At 33.3% G+C, this 26,191-nt stretch overlaps 1 protein-coding gene across 3 annotated transcripts; it reads right to left on the bottom strand.

The window, feature by feature from the left end:
• Positions 1 to 15,510: 15,510 nt before the first annotated feature.
• Positions 15,511 to 17,784, bottom strand: LOC149168775 (monooxygenase 2-like). Of its 3 annotated transcripts, none has more exons than XM_089426965.1 (6): positions 17,537 to 17,784; positions 17,272 to 17,418; positions 17,083 to 17,148; positions 16,802 to 16,973; positions 16,486 to 16,717; positions 15,511 to 16,333 (listed from the first exon to the last, which is right to left on the bottom strand). In XM_089426965.1, exons 1-6 carry the CDS (start codon positions 17,635 to 17,637, stop codon positions 15,717 to 15,719), a joined length of 1,335 nt encoding a protein of 444 aa, XP_089283091.1. In that variant the 5' UTR covers positions 17,638 to 17,784; the 3' UTR covers positions 15,511 to 15,716. The 3 variants fall into 3 exon arrangements, with proteins under 3 accessions (XP_089283091.1, XP_089283092.1, XP_089283090.1); XM_089426964.1 differs by having other exon boundaries at positions 15,512 to 16,333; positions 16,802 to 16,985; positions 17,537 to 17,782; XM_089426966.1 differs by lacking the exon at positions 17,537 to 17,784 and having other exon boundaries at positions 16,802 to 16,985; positions 17,272 to 17,441.
• Between the last annotated feature and the right edge of the window lie 8,407 nt (positions 17,785 to 26,191).

The raw sequence follows: 26,191 nt of genomic DNA, 5'->3' as shown, positions 1-26,191 counted from the left end.
GATAGCTAAGTTAGTCATATTATGAGTAAAACAAAAATAAAAACAAATAAAATTTGAGTAATAGTATTCAATGTGACCTTCACTTCTCTATACTATTGATGGTTGGTAAGGTGGGACCTTACATATGGTATCAAAGCTCGGTTAAAACATTAGGGCCTAAAGGGCCGACATGCTTGGTTGTAGGTTGATGCATGAATGGTTGTTTTGCTTGTATGTTGAATTATTGTGTATGTTGACTTGGAAGCATATTGGTTGCATAAAGGATATTATTATTATTATGTCATTTAGAAACTCGTGAAAGAAAAAGAATGGCTTCCTATATTCCCTTATATTTTTGTTAAGATAAATTATAATAAATAAGATAAAGGACTTAAAGACATGTAGGGAAAGGATGTTCTTGAGAATTTGGGGCTAACCCAAGCATGTGAATTGTTGGGAACGGGTCCCCTAGGGTCAATTTTGGGGTTAAAAGCCCATGTTTTGGGGTTAAAGGCCCAAGTTTTGTATAAATAATGTAAAGTCTCCACATTTTGTTGTCAAGGAGCATGAAGATGTAAAGAGTCATCAAGGGTTTCTGCCCTTAGTTTATGTAACTTGAGTCGGCTTTATGAGATCCACCCTTGGTCTGTGGACCATGGGATTGTATAAAAAGGGAAGTCTTAGAAGAGTCTAAGCCAGTTTTTAGTTCAGCCAGATATGTTTTGAAGAGTCATTGATGTAATGGGTCTGTGAGAGCTAAGAGCAAAAATTCTTAGCGTAGGAAAGAGGCTCTGCAGTTCTGTGTGTAGACACCCAGGGTAGAAATCCACAACTAAGTGCATGGACCCCTGTCGCTATGTGCGCAGGGTAGTTAGAGTCTGTAACGAAGATCTAAACATCAATAAAGAGAATTATTTAGGAATTACCTATGTATGAGCTATTTTACTTCTGTTATGAATGCATGCGATTATGTTATGTTGAATATTGGGTTTACGATTTAATGTTTAATTGATGCGTGAATATATGTGTTTTACTTTGATATATGAGCATAAGTAGGAATATCTATTTACATGAAGATAATCATAATTCATGTTGTAGTTATCCACTACTTAAGCTAATCTTGGTAAATACTACAGTAAGATTAATTACAAAGGTGCGTAAGTGTCTGAATCGCCTGCTTAGGGTATGTGAAAGACAGTCGTAGACCTTCGTGGAGAGGACGACTAAGGGAAGTATATCGATAAGACCTAAAAGTCTTATCGATATGCACGAAGGAAGGGTTAGGGTATAAAGTGACATCACTGCCATCTCAGGGTGTGGAAACTTGGTTCCTACATCCCCCCATACTGCTTTGGGTGAGACTTCAGTCCATGCTCTGTGGATTGATGCCAAAAGGGCCAATAGTATAGGGATTTTCTTGGCTAATTAACGTTGAACCTTGGTCAGGGCCCATCAAGCCAACATGAATGGTTTTATTTTCAATGGGTGAGTGACATATGTGGAGGGGATGCATGGTAGCATATATGTTTAATGCATCATTATGAATTTGATATGGACCCACTAGCCATCTCTACTAGTTGAAATTGTATCTACCAAGAAAATATTAGCCTAATCTAAACTATAGTATGATGGCCTTGGTGTGTATTCTTTGGGAATGTGTAACAAGTGTAAGTCCAATATTCAATTAACATGATGATTGAGTTCGTCATGTTAATTTTGACTCTTTTCTTACCTACACTAATGGAAACTTAACAGAAGCTACCTTGAAGGATGTCACATTTAACTGTGAATGTAGATTCAAGAGTAATGTATGTGCATTAATTTGCTGTGTTAAAATATGAATTGGGAATAAATTATTAATGAGTAAGAATGGAATTCCTATGATTTCTTTGACATGATTTTGTGTATTTTGGGTTGACTTTATGCATCAAATAACTTGAAATTACTCAAATACTAGGTTGAGGTATCACCTTCCTAATAAACAAGAGGCTTAAATGACTGGTGCATGAAGGGTTGTGGAAGCCATTTGAAGGAATCCTTGAAGGTAATGTTTTCCCTATGTTATGTATGGGTGTGGAATACATACTAGCATATATATATATATATATATATATATATATATATATATATATATATATATATATATATATATATATATATATATGAGTTGATGTATGGGTGTGGAACCCATACTAGCATATATCCATGAGCAAATGTATGGGTGTAGAATCCATACTAACATATATCTATGAGATAAGTAATGAGGTAAGGTATGGGTGTGGAATCCATACTAACATGTATGTATGAACTAAGTAATTCTTCTGGTCAGAATGAGCATAAATATTTTTATGAAATCTCATAGACATGATTAAGGAGGATTGGTTATGTGTAATTAAAGTTAAATTGATAGAGATTTGTAACATCAATTTGTTTGATATTTAAAGCCATTATTTTATTTGCATTAAAAATGAAGATACTATGATTGGTATATTGAATGCCATTAGGTGGTTTAGAATGTTTGGAATAACTGATTTTGATATATGGAGTCAAGTGTGAACTAGGTATCTATCCTCTAGTATTTTAATTATTTGGATGTGTTGGATTTAGGTAGAATTAAAATGATGGAAATGTAGAAAAATATTATTGTGATAAGTTGATGAAATATCCTTTCTATTGGGTCAAGACAAATGAGGTATAGGAAAGCCATAATAGTCTCTTTAAATATTTTGTCAGTTGAATATTGTTTGAATTCTATTTAACCAAGTTAATTAGATAAATTATCAGGATTGATCTCATGGACTAGTCTAAACTATTGCTAGTTAGGTGATTGAGTCAAAATTCGTATTGTTTATGAACTTGATGAACGACTTTCTTGGAATTTGATTAACTTGTAAATTGTTAAGAGAATAACATGTTTAGAAGATAAACATTTTATGTGGTGAGAACTTTGTTGTATTTGAACTTAAAGAAAAAGGTATGTGATTAATGAAAAACTTAGTTGAGTTCTTGTTTTACAAGAAGTGATATTTTTTGAGGGAGAAATTGAAGGAGAGAGATCACATTTTGATGAATTGGAATTCTTGCATGATTTAGAAGCCTAAGATGATTGTATTATATGTGGAATAAAAAATGAAAGAGATTGAAGGATTTAGGGCTTTCGTTCTTGGATGTATAGTTGTATGAGTAATTAGTAATCTTGCAAAAGGTTATAATCTTTTGAGAGGTAGTAAAAAAAAAAAAAAAACTTATCCTTAGGCTAGAAATCTCTTTATGATAGTCTAAGTCTTATTTAAAATCAACAAGATTCTTCATAATTTGAGAAATATATGGTTTTGATAACTTGTTTTTTTGTGTGTCTATACGTATTAATAGGAAGGAATAAGACGTGAAACCAAATGGATTGATTAATTATTGAATATAAATCACGAGTGATTTTATAGTGGGAAAAGAAGTTGAATTATAGTTATCAATATAAATTCAATAATATAGATATTGTATTTGTATAATTACAAAAGTTGTTCTTGATTACAAGCCACTTTCGAAAATATATATTTAATTATTTTTGGAATGAATATCTTCTAACTGAATCATTCATAATTGATTCTCAAGTAAGAGAAGTGAATAATAATGAAGATTATGGGAATTAAAGGAATGGTCTATAATACAAAAGTGGGTCAATGAGGATTGTACGGAACCTTAGCTTGTTAGTTAAAAAAAATGGTGTCTTAAACCTAAAATTGTGATTTTTCCTAAAGATTAAGCATTTGGTAAACACTATAGGTAGATCCTAAATATTTTGATTACAAGAATGTCTTATGGAATGAAAAGGGGAAACTTGGATTGAGAAGACATAAATTAAGTGAGATGTAAGAGTGGGTTTTATATATGACATCATGTTTTGTTGCATAGTTTCACTAGAAATTATATGTGGATGATTTTATGCTTCTTCTATGCAAATTTAATTGTGAGATGGGATGGACCATTATTGTTTTTTTTTACAACTAATTTGTGAGCTATTTATAGCTTGGCAAGCTCAACGTACTATAGAACCAAGAAGATGAGACATGTAGGATCCATGTAGACTATGAAAAAGAAGAACATGTAGAATATCTTTTTTTTTTTTTTTTCTGAATAATACTAATTCTATTAACAAAGTAAGGAGGTACAAATACAACTTGACTGAAGTCAAAACTCTGCACTAATGAGAGGCAGAACTGTCAAAAAAAGCAGATGAGGATACTGTCTGTTGGTAGTACCCACGCAGGGGCCCAGACTGAGATTCACATGATAATACAAAATTAACAAAAAAGCCAGAAGACACCAGAAAACCACTAGAATGTTTGCCTTACAAACTTGCCCAGAGGTGAAAGTCGCACTGCAAAAAGAAGAGTCTTGGGAGAACGAACTAGTCATCATGAGGCTCTTCCTCGATACGGCACCACCCATAATCTGGCAATTCCCCTGCTTGAGCCACATTCGGAGCAGAGGGACCAGGATCAGCCATCACCACATCTTGAGTGCTGTGAACCTGTACATTTAAATCCTGCCGTGGCGCATTTCCAACAGCCAGCTGGAGAGATGAACATGGAGCAGTGATTGCCTCCGAGCCCCCCGAATGGGTACCAGAGTCTTCTGTTTGGTTGTCTTCATGGAAAACCACTGAGAAATGAGTAGTTATCATGGGCCAGTTCAACATGCTATTAAAGGTAAATATAGCAGAGCCAGAAGTAGAAGGAGACCCATGGTGGTAGTTGGTAGAGTGGAACCTCCCTCTCCCGCTACGGGTGCTAGGGTAACGACCTACAAGCAACTCACTGGAAAGGGAAGGCGAGTCAGATGACGAGATGGTAGGCACACGCCTCAACTAGCCTCGCCAGCATCCCATTCTTTGGTGTAAACGAGGCATTAAGGGTAGAGAAACAGCGGGAATCCAGGAATGTGGAAAAATAGCAAGAACCGGAGAGTGGCAACAACTTTGCCTACAGAACGGACAAACTTTGCAACAGAAACCCAAAATCTAGGAGGGGAGCGAATGGTAAAGCTGAAGCCTCTTCGGCAAAAGAGAAATGCTTAGCTCTGAAAAATCCCTTCCTACGACAGAGCCAACATCCCACCACCCAAGACCAAAAACGAGGCCATAGATAAGGAGATGAATCACTGAGACAAAAACAAGAAAACAATAGCTCGAAATTCTGGAAAGTAACGAGAGGAGGAACAGAGTCCACTCCGCCAAGAGGACTGAGCTAGGCGACAGAGGGGCCTTCCCCCACAAGTTCTGGGAGACCTTAGGAATGACCAGGTTCCCCTCAGGTGCCCGGAAATCAGAAATGAGACCAGAGGCAGGAGGGTAGATCAAATGAAACAACAATGTCGAATTCGCCGCTTCCCCAAGACATCTCCTGGCCTTATCTTTCTTTGGCGCGCCTCGGAAGGCTCCTGCCATAACGCGCGCATTGATGAACCTCATCTTCTGATGCAGACCGGAGCGCACGAAGGGAGGAACCATGGCGTTGGACGTGATGTGAGAACCGTTTCCTCTGTAATGAGAGCCGATAAACCAAGCTTTGATCGCATGCCAAGCTCCAACTTCCTTACCATTCTTTAACACTCTGTACTAGGTGGGCAGATGGCGATCTACCTCACCCCACCCTTGTCCCGTCGAATTTATGGCCACCTCAAACACCCGCATCTGGGAAGAACATGTAGAATATCAAATTATTATAGATATCTTAATTAGATGTCATATCAATTACATAAAATAATATTTTGATATGATACTATAAATTGTATGAATGGTTTTGATATAGAAATATTTGGCATTTTATATAGAAACATGCCTAATATGGAATGGATATATTTTCTATTTGATTAAGAATGGTATGTTTCAGTTTTCATGGAGTTTCTTCCAATTCAGAAAACATTAAAATATGGTTTGGCATGAAGTAAAATATATCAAATACATATACATAAGGTTAACACCTTAGTGATAGGAGAATCGAAAATAACTAGGTATCTTATGAGTGTAGGAAAAAATTCGGGCCAAGTTTAGCCCAAGAGGGGGAGTATGTAGTGTCCCTTCTTGGTGAGATAGCTTTGATGACACTTAGAGAGGGTGATTTTGATATAATGATATAATATTATGCGTGAGAAACTTATGTACATGCTTATATGCTATAGAGATAGTTTGGGTCACCTAGTTGTTGTGTGCTTAGGATAATACCTATGGTTGTGTGTATAAGAATTGATTTTGGTTAATATCATATTATCAATGTTTTCTCTTTTAGTATCTTAGTTTGGCAATAGGTGTATGACATGGATGTTAATTTAGGATTGAGACACATAAATCCATGGATGATCATGGTTATGTGGAACATATGCTTAATTATGATTTATGAATGACACATGATTTATATGATTATATGTGTTTAATCTTGTAATGAGCAACATGTGACAAGGGACATAGTTATATGCAAACAAGGATGCTCAAATTATCAATGACCATGGAAGTCATGATACATGATTTTTATTATTTTATATGCTTCATCTTGTATTTAAAAGGATGTGATATAGAACATTTATTTTTAAAACAAGGATGTTCAAATTTTAAATGGTTGCGGAAGTCATTTCTATAGAACCAAAATGGTTGTGGAAGCCATGCAAAATCTTTGGTAAAATGTGAATAAGTTAATTATCAAATTCATTGATTCCTTTGATCTATGAGATTGTGATGTGTGCAGGTCTTGGAACAAGGCCTTACCAATGAAAAATCAGATGGGTATTATCTCACAATCAGTACCTTAAGGTGAAGCGTGGAGTTTCAAAGCAAAGTAGATGAGAAGCCATGGAAATTAGGGCGCAGAGTCCTAAATCCATGAAAGATAAAGATGTCGAGTCTTGTATCTATAATAAAATGTTTAGGGCGTAGAGTTATGAATATTTAAAAAGACCAAGGTGTGGAATCTTGGATCTTTAGAGTAGATCAAGGCGCGAAGTCCTCAATTTACTAAGGCACAAAGATGCATGCAATAGGGGTGTTTGATACCTATTCTCTGGAAGAAAAATACCATTCATGGGAAGCTCAGCGATGAATTTCCTTAATAAAACCTCTTTTGTAACAATCCTAGAGTTACTTTCCAAAAATATAAAGTCATGTCTAGCATCTCAAGCATGACTTTCCAAAAATATTAAATCACCTCGCATAAATTGGAAATCAAGTATAGTTGAAGGAAAATAATTTAAATTATCATTAATCAATCCTAATAGTTCAATCTCGACTTAATCCTCAATATTATTAATATTATTATTATATTTTATGAGACTATGATTTTAGTATTAAAAGGGAATTAAAAGTCACCTTCATCTCCTGGGTCACTTCACACCTCTCTCCTTGATGACTCTCATGGCTCTATGTAAATCTCTTGCTTTTAATAATAAATTACACTCTATTTTATGCACTCATCAAAGAATGGCATATTCCTCTTACACTCATTAAAGACATGTCATAAAAGGTTCCTCTTACTCTCTCTTTAATTCATAAGTTACACTATCCTTAACTAAGGCATGCATACCTCTCCTTAATGGCATTAGTTATACTATTCTAAATGGAATACAAAGCATGCATATTACTCCTCCTTTATGAAAATACTTTTTTCTCCTCCTATATATGTGTCTCATGTATTCTCACCTAGGGGAGAGGTAGTTGCATTGTGATACCAAGAGTTGGAGAGATTTGAAAAATATTATGAGAGTGAGAGACTTGGAGAGTAGCCAATTGCTTTCGAAATGATTTTAAAATTCCTAAACTAAATTAATATGTAGTTGTACCTGGTAGAGCTGACTATGAGTGGTGTGGGGAGGAAGTGAAACTTATCTTCCTCAACTTGTCTTGGATATCTCTCTACTGCTATATTTTGGTACTATTTGTGAGCTCTTACAGCTCGGGGGTTCCACGGGGAGAGGTCCTCCCTGGATATGGTTGGGTGGAGAATCAAATGGTTTAAATGACTTGGTTAAGGGATCAAATATGGATCATATTCTCAACGATTGGAGTTGAATATATCTTCAGGTATAATTTTTATTGTCCTAAAATTATAGTATAGCTTTAGCATAAAATAAAAAGCAGAAATTTAAATTATTGTAAGAATCTAATTTTTGTTTAAGCTTATTTTATTTGGAATCTTATTAGATAGTTGAAAATGAAGACTAAGAGTGGTATATATGAATGGATGTTCAGATCTCAAGATGTTATGGAATTATTATTGGTGTAGTCTATTGTACTAACATTGGTATTGTAGCATTTGAGAAAGGAAAGACAAATATTGCTGAAGGTAATGGAAATAAAGAAATTCCAAAGGATTTGGGTAAGAGTTCAGGAGTTATGGTTTTGTTTCATGTAATTAGAGACATGTTTTAGAAAGGGTTTCAAGATATTTTGCAAAGTGTTTGACAAATCCATGAATGAGAAATTATATTATTATTTTTTATCATTATGCATGAATAGGTGTTAACTTGCAGCATACCAGAGCAGGAAATGGATACATACCTAAAATATACGAGGAGGATTCACTAGATCAATTGTTGAAATAAAAATGTTAAAAAAATAAGATGGAAGACAAGAGTTTTAGAGAGAATGAGAGGTAATTTTCAATCATTATGTATTGCAATAGTTCAATATGCTTGCCATGGGTTTGTACGAATGATTGAATGAAAATAATGTTTAATGAATCTCAAAGCCCTTCAAATCACTTATAGTGGATGAAATGATTTTGAAAGGAATTTAGACAATACACAAGTAATTATAATTTAATTAGAGGTTGTTATTTGTTTTTCATAGTTGTAGATTCAAGCTTGCATGCCATCTGTTTGACAAAAATTGTAAATGAAATTCCTGGAGTCAACATATTTGTTAGTTTTTAAAAATGCATATATGTGTGGTTTCCTACAAATTCAGGAAAACATCAGGGAGTAGCCGTGCCAATAAGATCTGTAACCCCCAATTTGATTCCAAAAAAAATACTTTTCAAAATCCAGATCATAAATCTAGGTGATTTTGCAGATTGTTGCTGCCAACGTTATGTGCCTGTTGTCAAGTTTTGGGTGAAAGAATAATACAATTTAGCCATTGTTTTAATATTTTTTCATTTGAAGAATTAATATGTAAATTTTATGAGCTAAATAGGTTGAGGGAGAATCTTATATTCATGTAAAATTTCCTTAAGAGAATGTGGCTTCCAAGTGTTTGAAAAAATGCCTCAATGGTTGTAGATTGCATGTTTGCAAAGTGTTTGTTAAAAGGCCTCAATGGCTATAGATTACATGCTTGCAAAGTGTTTTTTAAAAGGCCATAATGGTTGTAGTTTGTAGATTTCATGCTTTCAAAGTGTTTGTCAAAACTTCCAATAGTTCAATATGCTTGCCATGGGTTTGTACGAATGATTGAATGAAAATAATGTTTGATGAATCTCAAAGCCCTTCAAATCACTTATAGTGGATGAAATGATTTTGAAAGGAATTTAGACAATACACAAGTAATTATAATTTAATTAGAGGTTGTTATTTGTTTTTCATAGTTGTAAATTCAAGCTTGCATGCCATCTGTTTGACAAAAATTGTAAATGAAATTCCTGGAGTCAACATATTTGTTAGTTTTAAAAAATGCATATATGTGTGGTTTCCTACAAATTCAGGAAAACATCAAGGAGTAGCCGTGCCAATAAGATCTGTAACCCCCAATTTGATTCCAAAAAAAAACTTTTCAAAATCCAGATCATAAATCTAGGTGATTTTGCAGATTGTTGCTGCCAACGTTATGTGCCTGTTGTCAAGTTTTCGGTGAAATAATAATACAATTTAGCCATTGTTTTAATATTTTTTCATTTGAAGAATTAATATATAAATTTTATGAGCTAAATAGGTTGAGGGAGAATCTTATATTCATGTAAAATTTCCTTAAGAGAATGTGGCTTCCAAGTGTTTGAAAAAATGCCTCAATGGTTGTAGATTGCATGTTTGCAAAGTGTTTGTTAAAAGGCCTCAATGGCTATAGATTACATGCTTGCAAAGTGTTTGTTAAAAGGCCATAATGGTTGTAGTTTGTAGATTTCATGCTTTCAAAGTGTTTGTCAAAACTTCCATTAGAGAACTTTTGAGGTCTAAAATGGGCCTCCTAAGAAAAATGTACAACCAAAATAAACTTCAAAAGAACCAATAGGATGATTCACCATTTTTGGGTTAAAAAAGTAAAAAGATTAAAAAATAATAAAATAATAAAACTAATTTTTCAACTTATCTCCCTAAGGTTTTACTCAAATTTTGAACAGGAGTACTCATTTGATGCAAAATTTAATTCCTCATCCAAGGAGTACACATGTTTCATACTTTCGATGGACCCTTCTACATGAAAAATGAGAAAAATATGAAAAAATGTGATTGCAATCACATTTTTCGTGTATTTCTTATTTTTCCTGTAGCAGGGTCCATTGAAAGTATGCAACATGGGTACTCCCTGTATGAGAAATCAAATTGTGCGTCCAACAAGTGTTCTCGCTCGAAATGTGAATGAACCCATAGGGAGTTAAGTTGAAAATACGAGTTGAAAAAGTAGTTTTTTCTTTTTTTTCCCTCTAAAATTTGATGATGTAATCTAAACATATTTTACTATTTCCACTATTATATTATAATTTCCTTAGGAGACCCATTTTAGACATCAAAACTCCCCTAATGAATGTAGGTAGTTTTTGTGATTACAAATTGTTAGAGTAAATGTCCTACTTACTATAGCTTTTATGCACTGGAAAAATTATGAATAGATTATTTAATGGATGTAGTTTCCTATGTCTACAAGTTTTTGTATGAATTTGAAACTGAATTTAATAAGTTGTTGAAGTGTGAATAGATAATAAGTCGGGTGCTACTTTTATTATCTAAAGCTTTTATTTTAAAAAATGGTTATTGTTTGAAATAATTTTACAGTGACTAATTCTATAGGAATTTGTGCCAATGATCATAATAAGTTTCGTATGAGCTGCATGTATTCATGGGTGCATTTTTGTGCTTCAATGGCTATAGAAAACAACTACTTGTGCCCAATTTATGTAGGTCCACTGTTTTACTTGACACATTTTGAAGAATAATATGCTTCTAAATTGGTAACATTAATTTCTGTTGTTGCAACATTCATTATACAATTCTCACGATTGAAGCATTAGCTTAATAATTGGGATTGAGAATTTTAACTGATGAATTTGGAAATGTTGTTGGGTCAATATATTTCGTGATATTAAGGGAAAGTTATCCCCAACTTCTTATGTTATATTCTTACATTGAAATAGTTGAAGGAACCTAATTACATGATAGCTAAGTTAGTCATATTATGAGTAAAACAAAAATAAAAATAAATAAAAAATGAGTAATAATATTCAATGTGACCTTTACTTCTCTATACTATTGATGGTTGGTAAGGTGGGACCTTACATATACTCACACTTATTTGTACTCTATTTCTTAGATAGGATACCTATAGTCTAAGTATCCTCCTCCAAATTCATCTTTAGACTTATTCATACCCAACCCCTCTCATTAGTTCATCATATCCACATTATATTTCTTTCACATATTCACCAATCGTGCTCTCTCGATTTGAGTTATATATAGAAAATATTCAGATATGGGTCGACACAAATAGTAATGGCTTGGATTCCTTTCGGATTCAGTATTGTAATACAATCAAGAATTATTGGTTGAAACCATGGGCTTAACAAACATTGGTGCCCCAAATAAAAAACAAAAAAAGGACCAGATATGTAGATTACACTAGTTATCGAGATTTTCTTTGTGTGTAATATCAAGCAGAACCCATAATATTTGAATTACCAAGACTACCAAGATTTTATTTGTGCGTGCATCACTATGAAATCAATCTTGGGAATGCATCACTATGACATCATTGACAACATATTGTGCATCATGCTCCTTACCTTTGACATCAATGACGACACATTTTTTTACAACTTGGTGAAAACAAGGTCCTAGTAGAATGATTAGTAATGAAGCTCATGCTCATTAAATAATTATATTTATTTCATTTATGCATTTAATCTCCTAAGTGGGATAAGAATTAAGCATTTTAAATAAATCGTACTACAAATAATATGATTCTATACATACAATGTTTTCATTTCATAAGATTATGGGGTTCTAGATTGATAATAAAATGTAATAGGATTTAGATATATACATTGGCTAACATTATACACCATTCCATCCACAAATATATGGGAGAATAGAAGTAGCTAGTAGGACTTTGGTGAAAGTTTTAAGGGGTTATAATCAAACAAATTCAAGGACCTCGTATGAAAATATATTATATATTTAACACTCTACAATCGTATTAGTCCACACTACCACTAGTAAGTTCCATTTTAAAACTTGTTTTGGGTATTTTTCACCTTCACATTTGGCTATTGTATAAATATAACAAGGAGATGTAAGGGAAGGCATCATAGGAGAAGCCTTGAAAGCATATAATTTTTTTGGAAAGATTGGGCATATTTATTTTCAGCTACATTAGACTTTGAATAAGTCAGGTGAAATCTACAAGGGTTAAAATGATTAACATATAACAATGAAATCATTCAAAGTGGGAGGCAGATTTTGGTTTCAATTGAATAAGGATAGACTATAGAGTCCTAGTAAGAAGATCAAGGGTTTATGGTATTCTCGTTTTGAAGCATTGGATAAGGTGGGAGATAATCAGTATAGTGTTATTCTACCCCCCTACATGCACATTTACTAAATATTGGATGTGGAGAATTTGGAACTTTATAAACATTCCATGTTGGACCAAGAGGAGTAGGTCCTACCTACTATAAAGTAGATAGACCTAGATACCTAGATAAATTTGGTTGAAGACACAAATTTGTAGAATAAAATAGAACTATAAAATAGGAGTAGTATGACATTTGGTAGATCAATGTGTTGAAAGTAAAATTTCCAAGAAAAGGAAAATGGTACTCCAAGGAGAAGGTAGAGGAAATTTTTCATCACTTCATTTAGTAGAGATTTTGGGGACTAAAATCCCCCCTAACTCTAGGGGTATGATCAATATTGGATCATCATACTGTTTACCATATATCTCAATATTTTTGGGGTAGAAAAATTGGAGGAATTAGCTAGTAGGGACCATTACAATTCCATGACCCAATTTGGAAAATTATGGTTTGGAACCTTTTAAGGCCATTTTTATGAATCAATTGATGTCCTTTTGGGGATGTATAGCTGGAAGCTCTGCACACAACCTCAACATTTATCTCCATTCTAATACCTTTCCAACAGTCCAAATATGACATCAATTAGATCTCATATGAAAAATTTATGTCTCTTACGAGTTGAACTACCTAGTTAACCACCGTGATATGAGTGGATGCCATGTCAACCATCATTACTTGCACATGTGGGACTAGCCACATGAGGAATTTCAAGATGAATCTAGAACGTCCAAAAACTTATCACGTTTAGGTTATAGAAGTCAATCCCCTAACTATAGATGATTATCACACTACTTTAAATATGAAGCCCCTAGGAAGAGAAAGGGTTCCATGCTTTTGCATTGTGCTTGTTCCATAGCTAACCAAAAGAATCTAACATGGTATTTTCAAAGTATAACAATGGAGGAGGAGGAATATTCTCTAGTAGTTATTTAGGTCACACTGTCAAATGTAACTCCATAAGGGTGCTCATTCCTTTGTATGTTCATTTTTATAACTGATGCAAAGAGAGAAGAGGATATGCCTCACCTTCCAGCTCGATTTTCTCTCATATTGAGTTTTCCAAGATAAATCCTATGTTTATTTTCATGGATGATGTTTTTATATGCTCATTCTTTCCCTTTTTTTTATTTCAGATATTTAATAACATCAACCAAAGTTATTAATTATTTAACGTAGAATCTATGAAAATGAATTTGCATAATCTAAGATTTTAGAAAATTATAAGATATGTTTTGATGGACTATTCTAGTGGAATATCCATTGCATACTATAGATAAGGAGGAGATAGGTTTACCATTAACAAAACACCTACATATCTCTTCATCAAATTTGGAATTGCTTTTCCAAATTCTATTCTCACAAAGATCATAGCAATAGATCTATGTATTGATACCAAGGAGATCTATCAAATTCTTAAAAGTCTCCAATGTTGTTACCAATAGCCTTCAACACCTTCTCAGACCACTATTCCAATGGAAATTATGTGAGATTAACCTATATTGGTTTCAATGTTAAATTCCCCTAAATCAAAACATGGTAACCACGCTTCATTCAAATGAATCATGAGATCCCAAAACCACAAAACCTTCTTTATTTTTCTCATCATCTTCCCTAACATGAAAATTGAAAGCAAGTCATCCTTGAGCTTGCATATAAGAAACCAACGAATAATGTTATAGAGTCTCCCAAACTTGGATAATTCATTCACTCAACTTTCTAGAGATTGATTCTGATAACATCCTAACCACCATCCACTCTTGCAAGAAGAGATTTTGATTCATGTATGTATCATATCCAAGATTCAGTTTTACCTTATCATTTCTTCTCTTCACACACAAGTGCCTTTTCTGCACTAAACATGATTTTGATCAACCCTTCCCTCACTGATCTTTGAACCTTTGGATCTTGTCAAGGACTTAATGTGATGGTCATCCTATGAATCCTTTTGCACCTCACCTCTAGTTTCTTAAACTTGCTTCTACCTAATGGTGTTCTAGCCATAACTTTTTTAAGACCTATTGGATCTTTGGTTGGAGAAACATATATCTAGGAAATAGTTCCTATTGTATCAAGGACTAGATGCACCACACACTAAGATCTTTCGTTCCAAGTGATGAGATCTTTCACAATGTCTTTACATTGTCTACTTATATTAATAATAATCATAGTTCCTTTCACATTTACCACCTATTTAATACCAATGTAAGGTACATCCAAATCATCCCTTTCTAATATTTTTGAATCACACAAACATGTGTGTTAAAGACCCTGGTGGAAATAGTGAAATCTACCAAGACTAAGGATTTTATAACCCACAAACATATGTCATATGACTTTGGAGAAAGTGATCTCTAGTTGAGAATTAAGATTTCATTATCAACCATCCCAACACATTGCACACCTTCATTTTTTTTCAGTAATTTTTTGTGTCAACAAGAAATTTTAATATTTATTTAATTATATATTTAAAAAAATTATATAAATTCAAAATAAAAAAAATAAAAAAAATAAAAAAAAAATTATTAAAATAAAAGAAATTTAATTTTGTTTTAATCCCACGTAGTTAATAATAAAACTAATTTAATTTTCTCTTAACTGCATATGTATTAAAATAGAGAGAAATTTGCAAGATAATCAAAATGCCCTCTCCTATATTTCAAATAAATATTTTTATATCAATCTATGTATTTCAAAAACACCCCATATCATTAATATATAACATTGAAGACCGGGCTTGAGCAAATATTTTTATATTAATAAATATATTTACAAAAACATTCCGTACCATTAACATAACATTGAAATACAGTCCTGCTCAAATCTTAATTTATATCAACCTTAGTAAATCTATTTCATTGAATTGAAACCACTCCATTATCATAATTTCATTCCAGGTGGATCCGGGTATCTCCTTATGGAAGCCAAGCCATATCATAATTTCAATCGGAAGTAGCTGTTTCCTCTCATAAATCATGATTCATGAGCATGAGAGGATGACGTGGATGGGAAAGGCAATTTCTGGGATGACGTGGATGGGAAGGGCAGAGTTCCACAGTCAGAGCTGGATGCAAAGTAGGGAAGATGTGACATGGAAAGGAAGGGAAACCAAATCCAATCCCGAAGAAATCGAAGGAAAAAAGAGGATCCATCTAGCACTTTGGCTGTCACAAATGCTGATCCAACCACTCTCAACACTCTCCATTTCCTCGCAGCCCAGTATTGCTGAAAGCATTTCTCTACCCTTCTTTCTTCCTCTTCTCCCCACTTCATGTTTATGTCCTCTAAGTTTAGGTTAGACAGTGAGAGGCATCTGGCCAAAACCACAGCGTCCTCGAGTGCGGAGCAAGCACCTTGACCCAGATCAGGAGTCATTGGGTGAAACGCGTCTCCGACCACCGTGACGCTCCCCTTTCCCTTTGCCTTCCTGTTCCATTCCCACGGCCATACCCATCTGAACTTTAGATCCGCTATACTCAACGTGTCAGCGGAACTGGACTCTATTAACTCTTCAATGGGTTTTGGAAAACCTCTCGCCAACTCTAACGCCGCGCGTCTCACGCTCTCAGAATCATGAGATATGTGGGCATCTGTAAAATTAATCTCACCTCAGGTCAGGTCAGCGCTACTTAACCTATTAATTACAGTAACGAACACAAAAGTAACAAAAAGCAGATGGCCTGCATAATACACGAATTGAATTGATGTGAATGTGGAAAACATATATGAAATGAAAAGTTACCTTGTGGTTGTAATTTTTTGGTTATAAACCAAAAGATTCGTTTGCCTGTGCAGGGAACTAATCCTGCCCTCGTACCCTTACCCCATATTTGTACCATCATTGTCTCTATTGCATGATAACCCGGAGGACACACTCCCATCCCTCTAAAAGCAATACGTCCTGAGTGCTTCGCGGCTTCTAAACCCAGCCACTCCGCAACTAGCGAATGCACCCCATCACAACCTATTACGATCTGATCGTCATAAACAAATCACATCAGTTTTAAGAGATTTAGAAATCATCAACGCAAAATGGCGGGTATATAAATTGTATATACCTTTGCTGTGATGGATATTCCATCTGCCAGCTCTAGAGTGGTAAAAGGAGAGCCAGTTTTTTTATATAGGGAAACAAGTTTAGAGCTGAATCTGATACTTCCATCAGGCAACGCGTTAGCTAGGGTTTCCAGAAGCGCTTGTCTTTCTACGCACCGAGATTCCAGGCGACTCCTACTCGATCCACTGAACTTATCATTAGAAATCTTATCATAAATAAACATAATTAGCTAGCACAATATAATTTTTTCCCTCTTGAATATAATAACGGCAAATCGATTACCCTGCGTGTTCTTTTACGAACTTAACATCTTTGTGGACGCCAGAAGACTTTGAGAACCCCCGTACCCTGCGTGACCATGGCCAGTAGCAAAGTGAAGCAGCTCCATTATTTTCTGAAACAAATTTGTCAATATTGACCTATTGCTTACTCAACCCTAAATTTGTCAATATTAACCTATTGCTTACTCACCCCTCAAGTTGAGGATAATTTGGACGAAGGGTATCTGCTACACCAAGAGCGTCAAGGGCTTTCCAACCATTGGTCCATACGACGAACGCAGCGCCCGTAGCTCGAAGAGCATCAGAGCGCTCCAGCACTAGGCTCTTAACACCGATCCTGCATGCAATATTCATTCCCATATATTAATATTGTCATGTTGAGGCGATACATTAGTGTTGCATAAGACCAGTATTATGTTCTCACTTATGAAGCTGAAAAGTGAGATGAGACGGACCTGTGGAGAGCAACGGCAGTGGCCAGCCCTCCAATGCCGCCTCCTACAACCGCAATATCAATGTCTAGATGTCCAGAAGAGAAGCTGTCGTGGGTGCCCATCGTCCCAAGGTTTCTCTCTCCCAACTTAATCTCTGCCTCGTTTTTCTTGCGATCTGTAACATTGAGTGTGTAGGGTATATATATAGAAATAGGAATACATCACACATTCAGTGTACACTTGACTCGGACTGCCCTGTGCGACTTAAAAAATGTCGTCAGTATATATTTTGTTCAATATGCACCCCGGCGTTTATGCACCCGTGAGCGTCCGTATATATTTTTGTTCAATGTGCAGTGATGATCGTATAGGTCGTATATATTTTGTTCAACGTGCAGTGATGTTCGTATAGGTCATATGTATGAAATTATGAAAGTTTTTTCTCGTGTGAAAAGCATATCCAAAATCGAACAGAACATACTCAGTATTGAACTCAATTTACAAATAACAATTATTTTTATCTTATTCTCTACTTTAGTCTGTGTGCATGGGTTTTTGTTCCGGTCTACTCAAATAGTCAAATTTCATTTTTGTTCCGGTCTACTCAAATAGTCAAATTTCATGGAAAAGAGTTGATGATGAAAGTTATTCGGAAAGAATTAAACTTATCAAGAGACCTTTATAATTCACTTAATGGTTATAAGCCTATCATTATGACTGGATCTGTTTTTCCTTATCCAACAAATAAACTAGAACAATCCTAACTGAGTAAAAAAAACAATTATCTTTGAGAAAAGAGGCTAACCTAACTCTAGCCATCTTTATTTTAAATGGGCTAACCATCTTTATTGTGTAAAGATTAAAGCAAGATGTTTAAAAAAAAAATTAATTTTTAATTTATTTATCAATTTTTCCAAATATTTTAAATTGAAATTAACATAACTTTACCGCAAATCAACGCAATTACTATGATAACTTTTCAAATCAAATCAAATTTTCATAACGTAAATTGATAGATAAAGAAGAGTTTACTGACCTAAGACGAACAGGTCATATACATCTGCCTAACAAAAAACTTCGTACATAGACTTAAATTGCACCATTTCTTTATTTAATCTGCCACTAGTATAGGATGCGGTGTACACATCTCACAAAAACACCTTCACTTATAATATTGCCATCTCCGATATTTTAAGTGCTACTTTAAAAAAACAATAATATAGGGTTTGTTCTTTACTTTTGTTTCGTACTTGGGTCTAAACAATAATATAGGGTTTGTTCTTTACTTTTGTTTCGTAGTTGGGTTTAAGGATATTTAATTAATGAATAATGTTTATTATAACGAAGGTTGGTAATTGATTTATGATATTGGTTTATGGTATTGATTCATGGTATTTATGTGGAATATGGTTTATTTAAAGGGGGAAAGATCAACTTAAATTTATTTTAACTTTGGATCTATTAAGTGGTTAGAGAGATCACATTTGTTTTCACTTAAAAAAGGTTTACACCACAAGAGATTTGATCCTTCTCTATTTTTGGTAAATCTAGAGTTAAAATGCATCTAAGCTTTTTAGTTTAAAAAATTTAATATAAAAATAGATGAAATAAAACTTCATTCTAATCTAATTTGTAAACATAACTTTTTCATCATATCTTTTTGCATTTATTGTCAGCTCATTTAACTTGTAAATTTCTAGTAAACAATAATTATATCACCCTTGTTTCATCTATATTATCACATCATTTAACTTGTGAATGTCCACTAATTGATCTTTTACATCAATATTTTCTCACATTTATTATCACATCATTCAAATTGTAATGCTGAATAAACAATCATTACATTACCATTGTTTCATCAATGTTGTCACATCATTCAACTTGCAAATGTCTAATAAATGATCTTTGAAGTACCTTTGTTTAAGAAAAAGTGGTTGGATAATAAAGAGTCATGTATAAGGTAGCTACAAAAATTGAAGCAATGGATGCACTTTTCAAATGTCATGTCAAATGACATTGAAGTAATGAAATGATGTGAAGTTTATCATAATTGCTATCATGAATGTGAAGTCTATTATAATTGGTAATGGATACATTATTGAAATGTCACATCAAAGGACATTGAAGTCAAATGAAATGATGTGAAGTCTATCATAATTGGTATCATGGATGTGAAGGCTATTATAATTGGTATGCTTGGTGCTCATCTTCATGTCTTACTTGCCTATATTAATGGGCACCTAGTTTTTAGTTTTTCTATTTTTTCTTGCTCAAATATTGCAATGTTGTTGTTTATTTGTTTCATAGGTATATTTATTTTGAATTTATGAATTGTGTATATCAAATAATTGTTGGCACTTGTTCATAAATATAGAGGGAGCTACTATAATTGACTTGTATAAAAAATTCAATTATCAACAATATCTAAAATTTATTATAAAAATGTTAAGGTGGTTGTTGACTCTAATAAATAGTTCAATTTCATTGAAAGTTTATGCTATCTTTTGATTAACTCTTTTTGTACTTGCAAACTTGATTATTTGATCTCATTATATTCTTCCTCTTGCTCCACTAGTAGAATATAACCTACTCTTTTTCAATGTGAACCTAGTGGGAAGGAGACATCCTAGTTACATGTGCTAGTTCATTTCAATAGGCTTTTACAATTTAATTTTTATTTCTTCTTTTGCCAGTCCTAAATTGAATTATTAAGTTGGAGTGGTGGATGATGTAGCCATTGAAACTTTGTTGTATTTAAGAACCAATATAAATTTGTTGGGTTGATCACACCCACAATTTCCCATTCAAAAACTGAATATTTTTAAGTTTTGATTTTGTATTTAAAAATTATTTTTATTGTTGAATATCTCCTTAGAAATATTATCTAATAATGAAGGAAAAAAAAGAATATATATATATATATATATATATATATCACCTAAAAATATTCTGGATGACTAAGGGCTCTAAAGTCTCCCATTGGCTTCATAGAGTCATGCATCAACCAACTTCTCACTCTAGAACTAAAAGAAATGTTTTTTACTTGGATTGGCTATGTATTGACTTGTAGTAAGATAAAATGATTTAGATCAAAGATAATTTCTTTTTTAGAGAACTTTAAAATATTCAACACGGAGTTTGTTTTTATTTACAGGAAAATATGAATATAAAACACATATTTTCAACGTTTTTGCACCCCAATTTTTACTATATCTTTGGAAGTATCTAAGTTATGATTTTCCATTTTAAAATTATTTCTCCCTTTTCAAATTACTTCTACGATAAATTAATTATCTTATGACTAGGGAGATCCAAAGAAAAAATAAATTCTTTGTGATGCACCTAGAAATATTATACATGAAAAATGACTCTAGTTTTGCTAAATGGCTTCATAGTCTCACAAGTCAACCATATTTATACTCTAAAACTTAGAAAATATTTCTTCTATTTGGACCAATTATATCTCTACTACTACTAAGCTATTATGATATGGCTTGAAGGTAATTTGAAATACTATAGATGAAAAATGTCTCTAATTTCCCTCAATTGCTTCATAGCCTCACATGTTGATCATAATTACACTATGGTATTAGAAGACACTTCTTGAATTGGACAAGTTGTGTCTGCACTATTAATAATTTAATATGATCTATCTTTAAGATACTTTGAAATTTTTATTAAACATAGAAAAAATTCAATAAGATAAGAAAATTATTTTATTAATCATGAAATATGAATACAAACCACTCATTTTGAGAATTTTTGTGCCCAACAAAAGCCAAAATACAAACCTAACCACCTTAGGCTTTTAATCTTGAAGAATTACAATTATTACAATGTTCTATAGTAATTATTTGAAATAGAAGGCTAAAAAGACCCATAGCACAAATAGGAGGGTGTTTAGAGAGATAAACCTTAGGTTAATCTTTAAAGAACGGGGAGTCTTAAGTATTGAACCAAAGATGACTTATACTCTTTTCATACTCACTTTTTTTCTTTAGATGCAATTAATTGTTTATTAATGTTATGATATTATTTTTCCCTTTTTTACCTTTTCTTTGATTTCCTTTTTGTTTCATTATAAAACAACTATTTTGACATATATCTTTTCATATGTACAAATGTGATGAGTTCCAAATTCACTATTTTCACTTACCTTATTAATATCATCCTCAAATCTTATTGAATAATCTATTTCAAGATCATATTTAGAGGTTTTGGGAGGATGAGGTTGAAAAAGTAAAGGTTTTTAATCAATGATCACCATGGTAATAGTATATTTGAAGTTAACAAGTTGGTCAAAAGAATGTGACATAATTGAATTTTATGAATAAGAAGAAAAATTTCAAGTTGTTCAAGTTGAATATATTTTTTTCAAAGGATAGAAAGTATGGAAAATATGCAAATTTTTAGGATATATTTTACAAGGGGAAAATGTCATTAAAATAGGAGAAATATTATTTGGAAAAACTATTAGAATTACAAAAATATTCAACAACTTATTGATACATGCAAATTCCTAATCTTTTCAAATGAGGAAGTATATGCAAAGTAACAATAAGTAGGATCATCACAATCATTTTGTTGCAAATTTCTTCTAAAATCAACAACAATAAGTTTTTATTTTTCATAAATTATTTGGCAGGACATTTGTTACTATAGTGGTTTAGCTTTTAATAGTGAAAATACATACTAGTCTTATGTGGTTTGGGCCTTTAATGAAAGGTTCTCTTGTGATGAAATTTATGATGCTTAGGGTTGAATGATGATTGTTTTGCACTTTTTACATCCACTCCTATTATTACATATTTTTAAATTATTTTTCTTAGTTTACAACCAAAACAAAATGTTTCACTCATGACTACATAAAGTAGGGATAAACTAATTCTATTTTTTAAGTAGCTTGTGAAGCCATTTATCCTTGCATTTTTCTTTAAATAATTATTCAATTTCTATATGTATCCTTGCAAGTGATAGTTTCTCAATATCAGACGCATCACTTTCAAATCTAGCAAATACCAAATCTAGAAGTTAGGTAACCTTAACCTACTGAAAGAGTTATTGTTGTTAGTGTTGAGAAATTAATCAGTAGATAGAAATTAGGGTTTTGATTCCTCTTTTCTTGGTAATTGCTTGTGATTATGTGTTGGCATTTAATTCTTTATTATTTTTTCTTTCATCAAGAAATTACCAATTCAAAAATGTATGAATATCATAAGAACAAAAGACACAAGATATAGGCTCCTAGCTGGGGAAAAACCCCTCTCTTAGGGGAAAACTAGTCAAACTATTCTCTATATAGAACCAAACAAAAAATGAGACATGAAGCCCCCAAAATAAGACCAAGTACTTCCACCAAGCTCTAAGTCAGTGCTCTAAAGTATCTTCCTCCAAAAGAGTCAAAGTTTATCCGAGTCAACAAAGGTCAAAGTGTCTTTCTTATGCAACTTTCAAGATCTCGGTCTATGACTTCAGTCCTGCAACCCTTGGACTCAAATTTTTTTTCTGTAGCAGCAACAAAAACCTTAGAAAATATCGCTCATGTGAGCTGAATCAGGGCAAAAAAGAGCCTTTTTCTCCATTGCTCGGATTCTCTTCCTTTATTCTTTCCATTGCTTGTCCCTTTCTTCTGTTTTTGGTGCAGAATGAACTTTCTTGTCAATGGATGCCAAATAAGTCTAAATCTCTTCCTATTTATTCCTTCTTCAAGGGTCAATTGTGCCTCTTCTAAGACAACTTCACTCAAAATGATGACTTGGGCTTGGGAGTCCAAAATTGACATGTTAAACTTAAAAATAATATTTCTTTCTTGATACAATTTTCCCATGAGGGTATTATACATATGAAAAAGGCTCAAATGACTCAATGAACCCTATAAGCATGAAGAACATGCTTTGACCTTAACAAATAAAAAGGAGCATGAAACTCATGCTTCAAAAAATAATTTTCTTTCTGTTTTTCACTTTTACAATAAATGTATAATGATATAAATACAATAACAATTATGAAGGTCGAGCATAGTTACATTTATCAACACTCCTTCCTAATTATGGAAGTATTCATAATTGTACAATTGAAATGTTCTAAGAACAATATTACAATCAACGTATACAATGTTAGAGATCTTGATACCATATATGCTAAATGCCAAGGTATCAATCCGTCAAGGGATCTAAGTACCATCTAGGCTACCTACCAACCTACCAACCCAACAGGGATCCATGTGTCATCTAGGCTACCTACCAAGACACCAACTCAAAAAGGATCTTGGTGTCATCTAGGCTACCTGCAAAGACACCAACTCAATAGGGATCCAGGTGTCATATAGGATACCTACAAAGAGACCAACTCAATAGGGATCCAGGTGTCATCTAGGCTACTTTCCATGACACCAACTCAATAAGGAACAAGGTATCATCTAGGCTACCTGCCAAGAAAAAAACTCAATCGGCATCTAGGTGTCATCTAGGCTACTTGCCAAGACACCAACTCAATAAGTATCATGGTGTCATCTAGGCTACCTTACAAGACACCAAACCTCGGATCTAGGTATCATCTAGGCTACCTTCTAAGATACCAACCCTAAGTACAATCAACCGATATTATTTAGCCTAAGGTATAACAACTAATCATATCTCCCTCTCAATCAAATAAGATATATCAACTTATCCAATCTCACTTCAAAAATCCTCAAGCTTCTTGTTGGAAAGGGATTTAATCAAAATATCAACTACCAGTTCATCTGTCGAGATATATTATATCTTTACAACCCCATCTTGTACCAAACTTCTAATATAACATTACTTATTACTAATGTGTTTTGTTCTAGAATGAAACACAAGATCCTTTGTCATAATTATGCTACTTTGGTTCTCACAAAATATCACAGTGGGATCCACAGGTCCTCCAAATATATTTGTAAGAGGCTTCCTGAGCCAAAAAAAATCTTTTCCAACCTCACAAGCCACAACATATTAACATTCAACACTACTCAAAGCAACATCGTCTTGTTTTTTACTCATCCATGAGATCATAGAAGATCCCAAACTAAAGCAACCACCAATAGTAATTTTTCCATCTATCTCACTTCGACTCCAATTAGAGTCTGTAAATCCTGACAATAAAATCTCATTTCCATCATATTTTAGGCATTGATGAATTTTTCCACATAGGTATCTCAAGATATGTTTTATAGCTACCCAATGATCATGACGTGGCTCCGATTGAAACTAACTCAAGACATTTACTGCTTAACATATGTCAATTCTAGAGTTTACCAAGTACATTAGGGAGCCAACCAACTGACGATAACTTGTGGGATCAACCAGAATAGAATTTGAATTCTTTAACTTCTTCAAATTTGTGATGATGGGAGTTTTCATAGGCTATCCATCATGCCAAAATTTTGCAAGATCTTGATCACATATTTTCCTTAACCAAGATATTTTTTTCTTGGTTTCTACCAAACTTTGAAGCTCAAATAATAATGCATAATCCCAAGGTCGTTCATCTCGAACTCAGCTACTAACATCTTCTTATACTCTTGAATTTGACGTTCTACACATGTAATATGTAAGTCATCCACATATAATAGTATGATTACATGTTCATTCTTGACTACATTCATATAGATATTTGAATCTGCAGAACTTTTGAAAAATCTAATTCTTAATAAATAGGCATCCATTCTTGGATACGAGGCTCTAGGAGTTTGTTTAAAGCCATATATTGCCTTCTTCAATATGCAAATGTGAGTTTCTATAATATGGATCTAAACTCCTTTAGGTTGCCCAATATGTGCTTCTTTGTCTATAGTCCCATTCAAGAATGTTTTTTTGACATCCATTTGATGGATATTCCATCCCATAGTCACGCAACTAAAGGAAACAAAGATATAATAGTAGTGTACCTTTGGTGTACCAGTAATGCTTTTCCCATCTACTACATGTTTGATTTTATAAATCCATTTGGAGGTGACAATTGATTTGTCACTAGGTCTAAGAACAATTTCCCAAGCTCCATTCTTCATAATAGATTGGTATTCATTCTACATTGTTTTCTTCTATCCTGCATGTTCAACAGCTTGTTCATAGGTGGAGTGCTATGCTTCAATAAGCTTTGTCATATATTCTACATACCTATAATATATTTTAGGTGCTTCTCTTTCTCTAAATGTCCCTTTTCCTAATTCTATGACCTTCAACTTCTTGTAAAGTTACTCTTGGCCATGCTATCAATTTTCCATTTTTTGGATTGAAAGTTTGTTGAATAGGTTCACTTGGTCCTTCAACTTCATGATTTATTGTAGGTAATTCATTGTTGTCATGATCTTATTCTTCTTCAAAGAGGGTTATTCTTCTTCATCATAGTAATGGGAATGTCCTTGGACCATTTGTATGCAATGTTCTCATCGAAAATGACATCTTTGTTGACTTCAATAAGGCGATCTTCCTTAATATATAATTTGTAAGCCTTAGATGACAAGATATATATATAAAAGATTCCTTTAATGCTGGTGGAGTCCAACTTATTCCTCTTGTCTTTGGAATGTGAATGTAAATGAGACATCCAATGGTTAGAAGGTTATCTACATTAGGCTTCCTTCCTAAAAATTCTTTATCCAGAGACATATTTTCAAGAATTCTATGAGGGCTTCTATTTTCGATGTAAATT

Source organism: Pinus tabuliformis, chromosome 4_2 (genome assembly GCF_031772625.1).
Source record: "Pinus tabuliformis cultivar Carrire ecotype Pingquan chromosome 4_2, CPIR1, whole genome shotgun sequence".
NCBI lineage: Eukaryota > Viridiplantae > Streptophyta > Pinopsida > Pinales > Pinaceae > Pinus > Pinus tabuliformis.
This window is presented reverse-complemented; position numbering and strand designations above follow the sequence as displayed.

What these genes read in the sequence shown, in the direction of transcription:
- LOC149168775 (XM_089426964.1), bottom strand. Translation starts at nt 17,637, where the DNA reads ATGGGCACCCACGACAGCTTCTCTTCTGGACATCTAGACATTGATATT. An exon ending in GAATATCCATCACAGCAAAG is followed by an intron (nt 16,718 to 16,801) that starts GTATATACAATT and finishes TATGACGATCAG; the next exon opens with ATCGTAATAGGTTGTGATGG. An exon ending in CAAAAAATTACAACCACAAG is followed by an intron (nt 16,334 to 16,485) that starts GTAACTTTTCAT and finishes TTAATTTTACAG; the next exon opens with ATGCCCACATATCTCATGAT.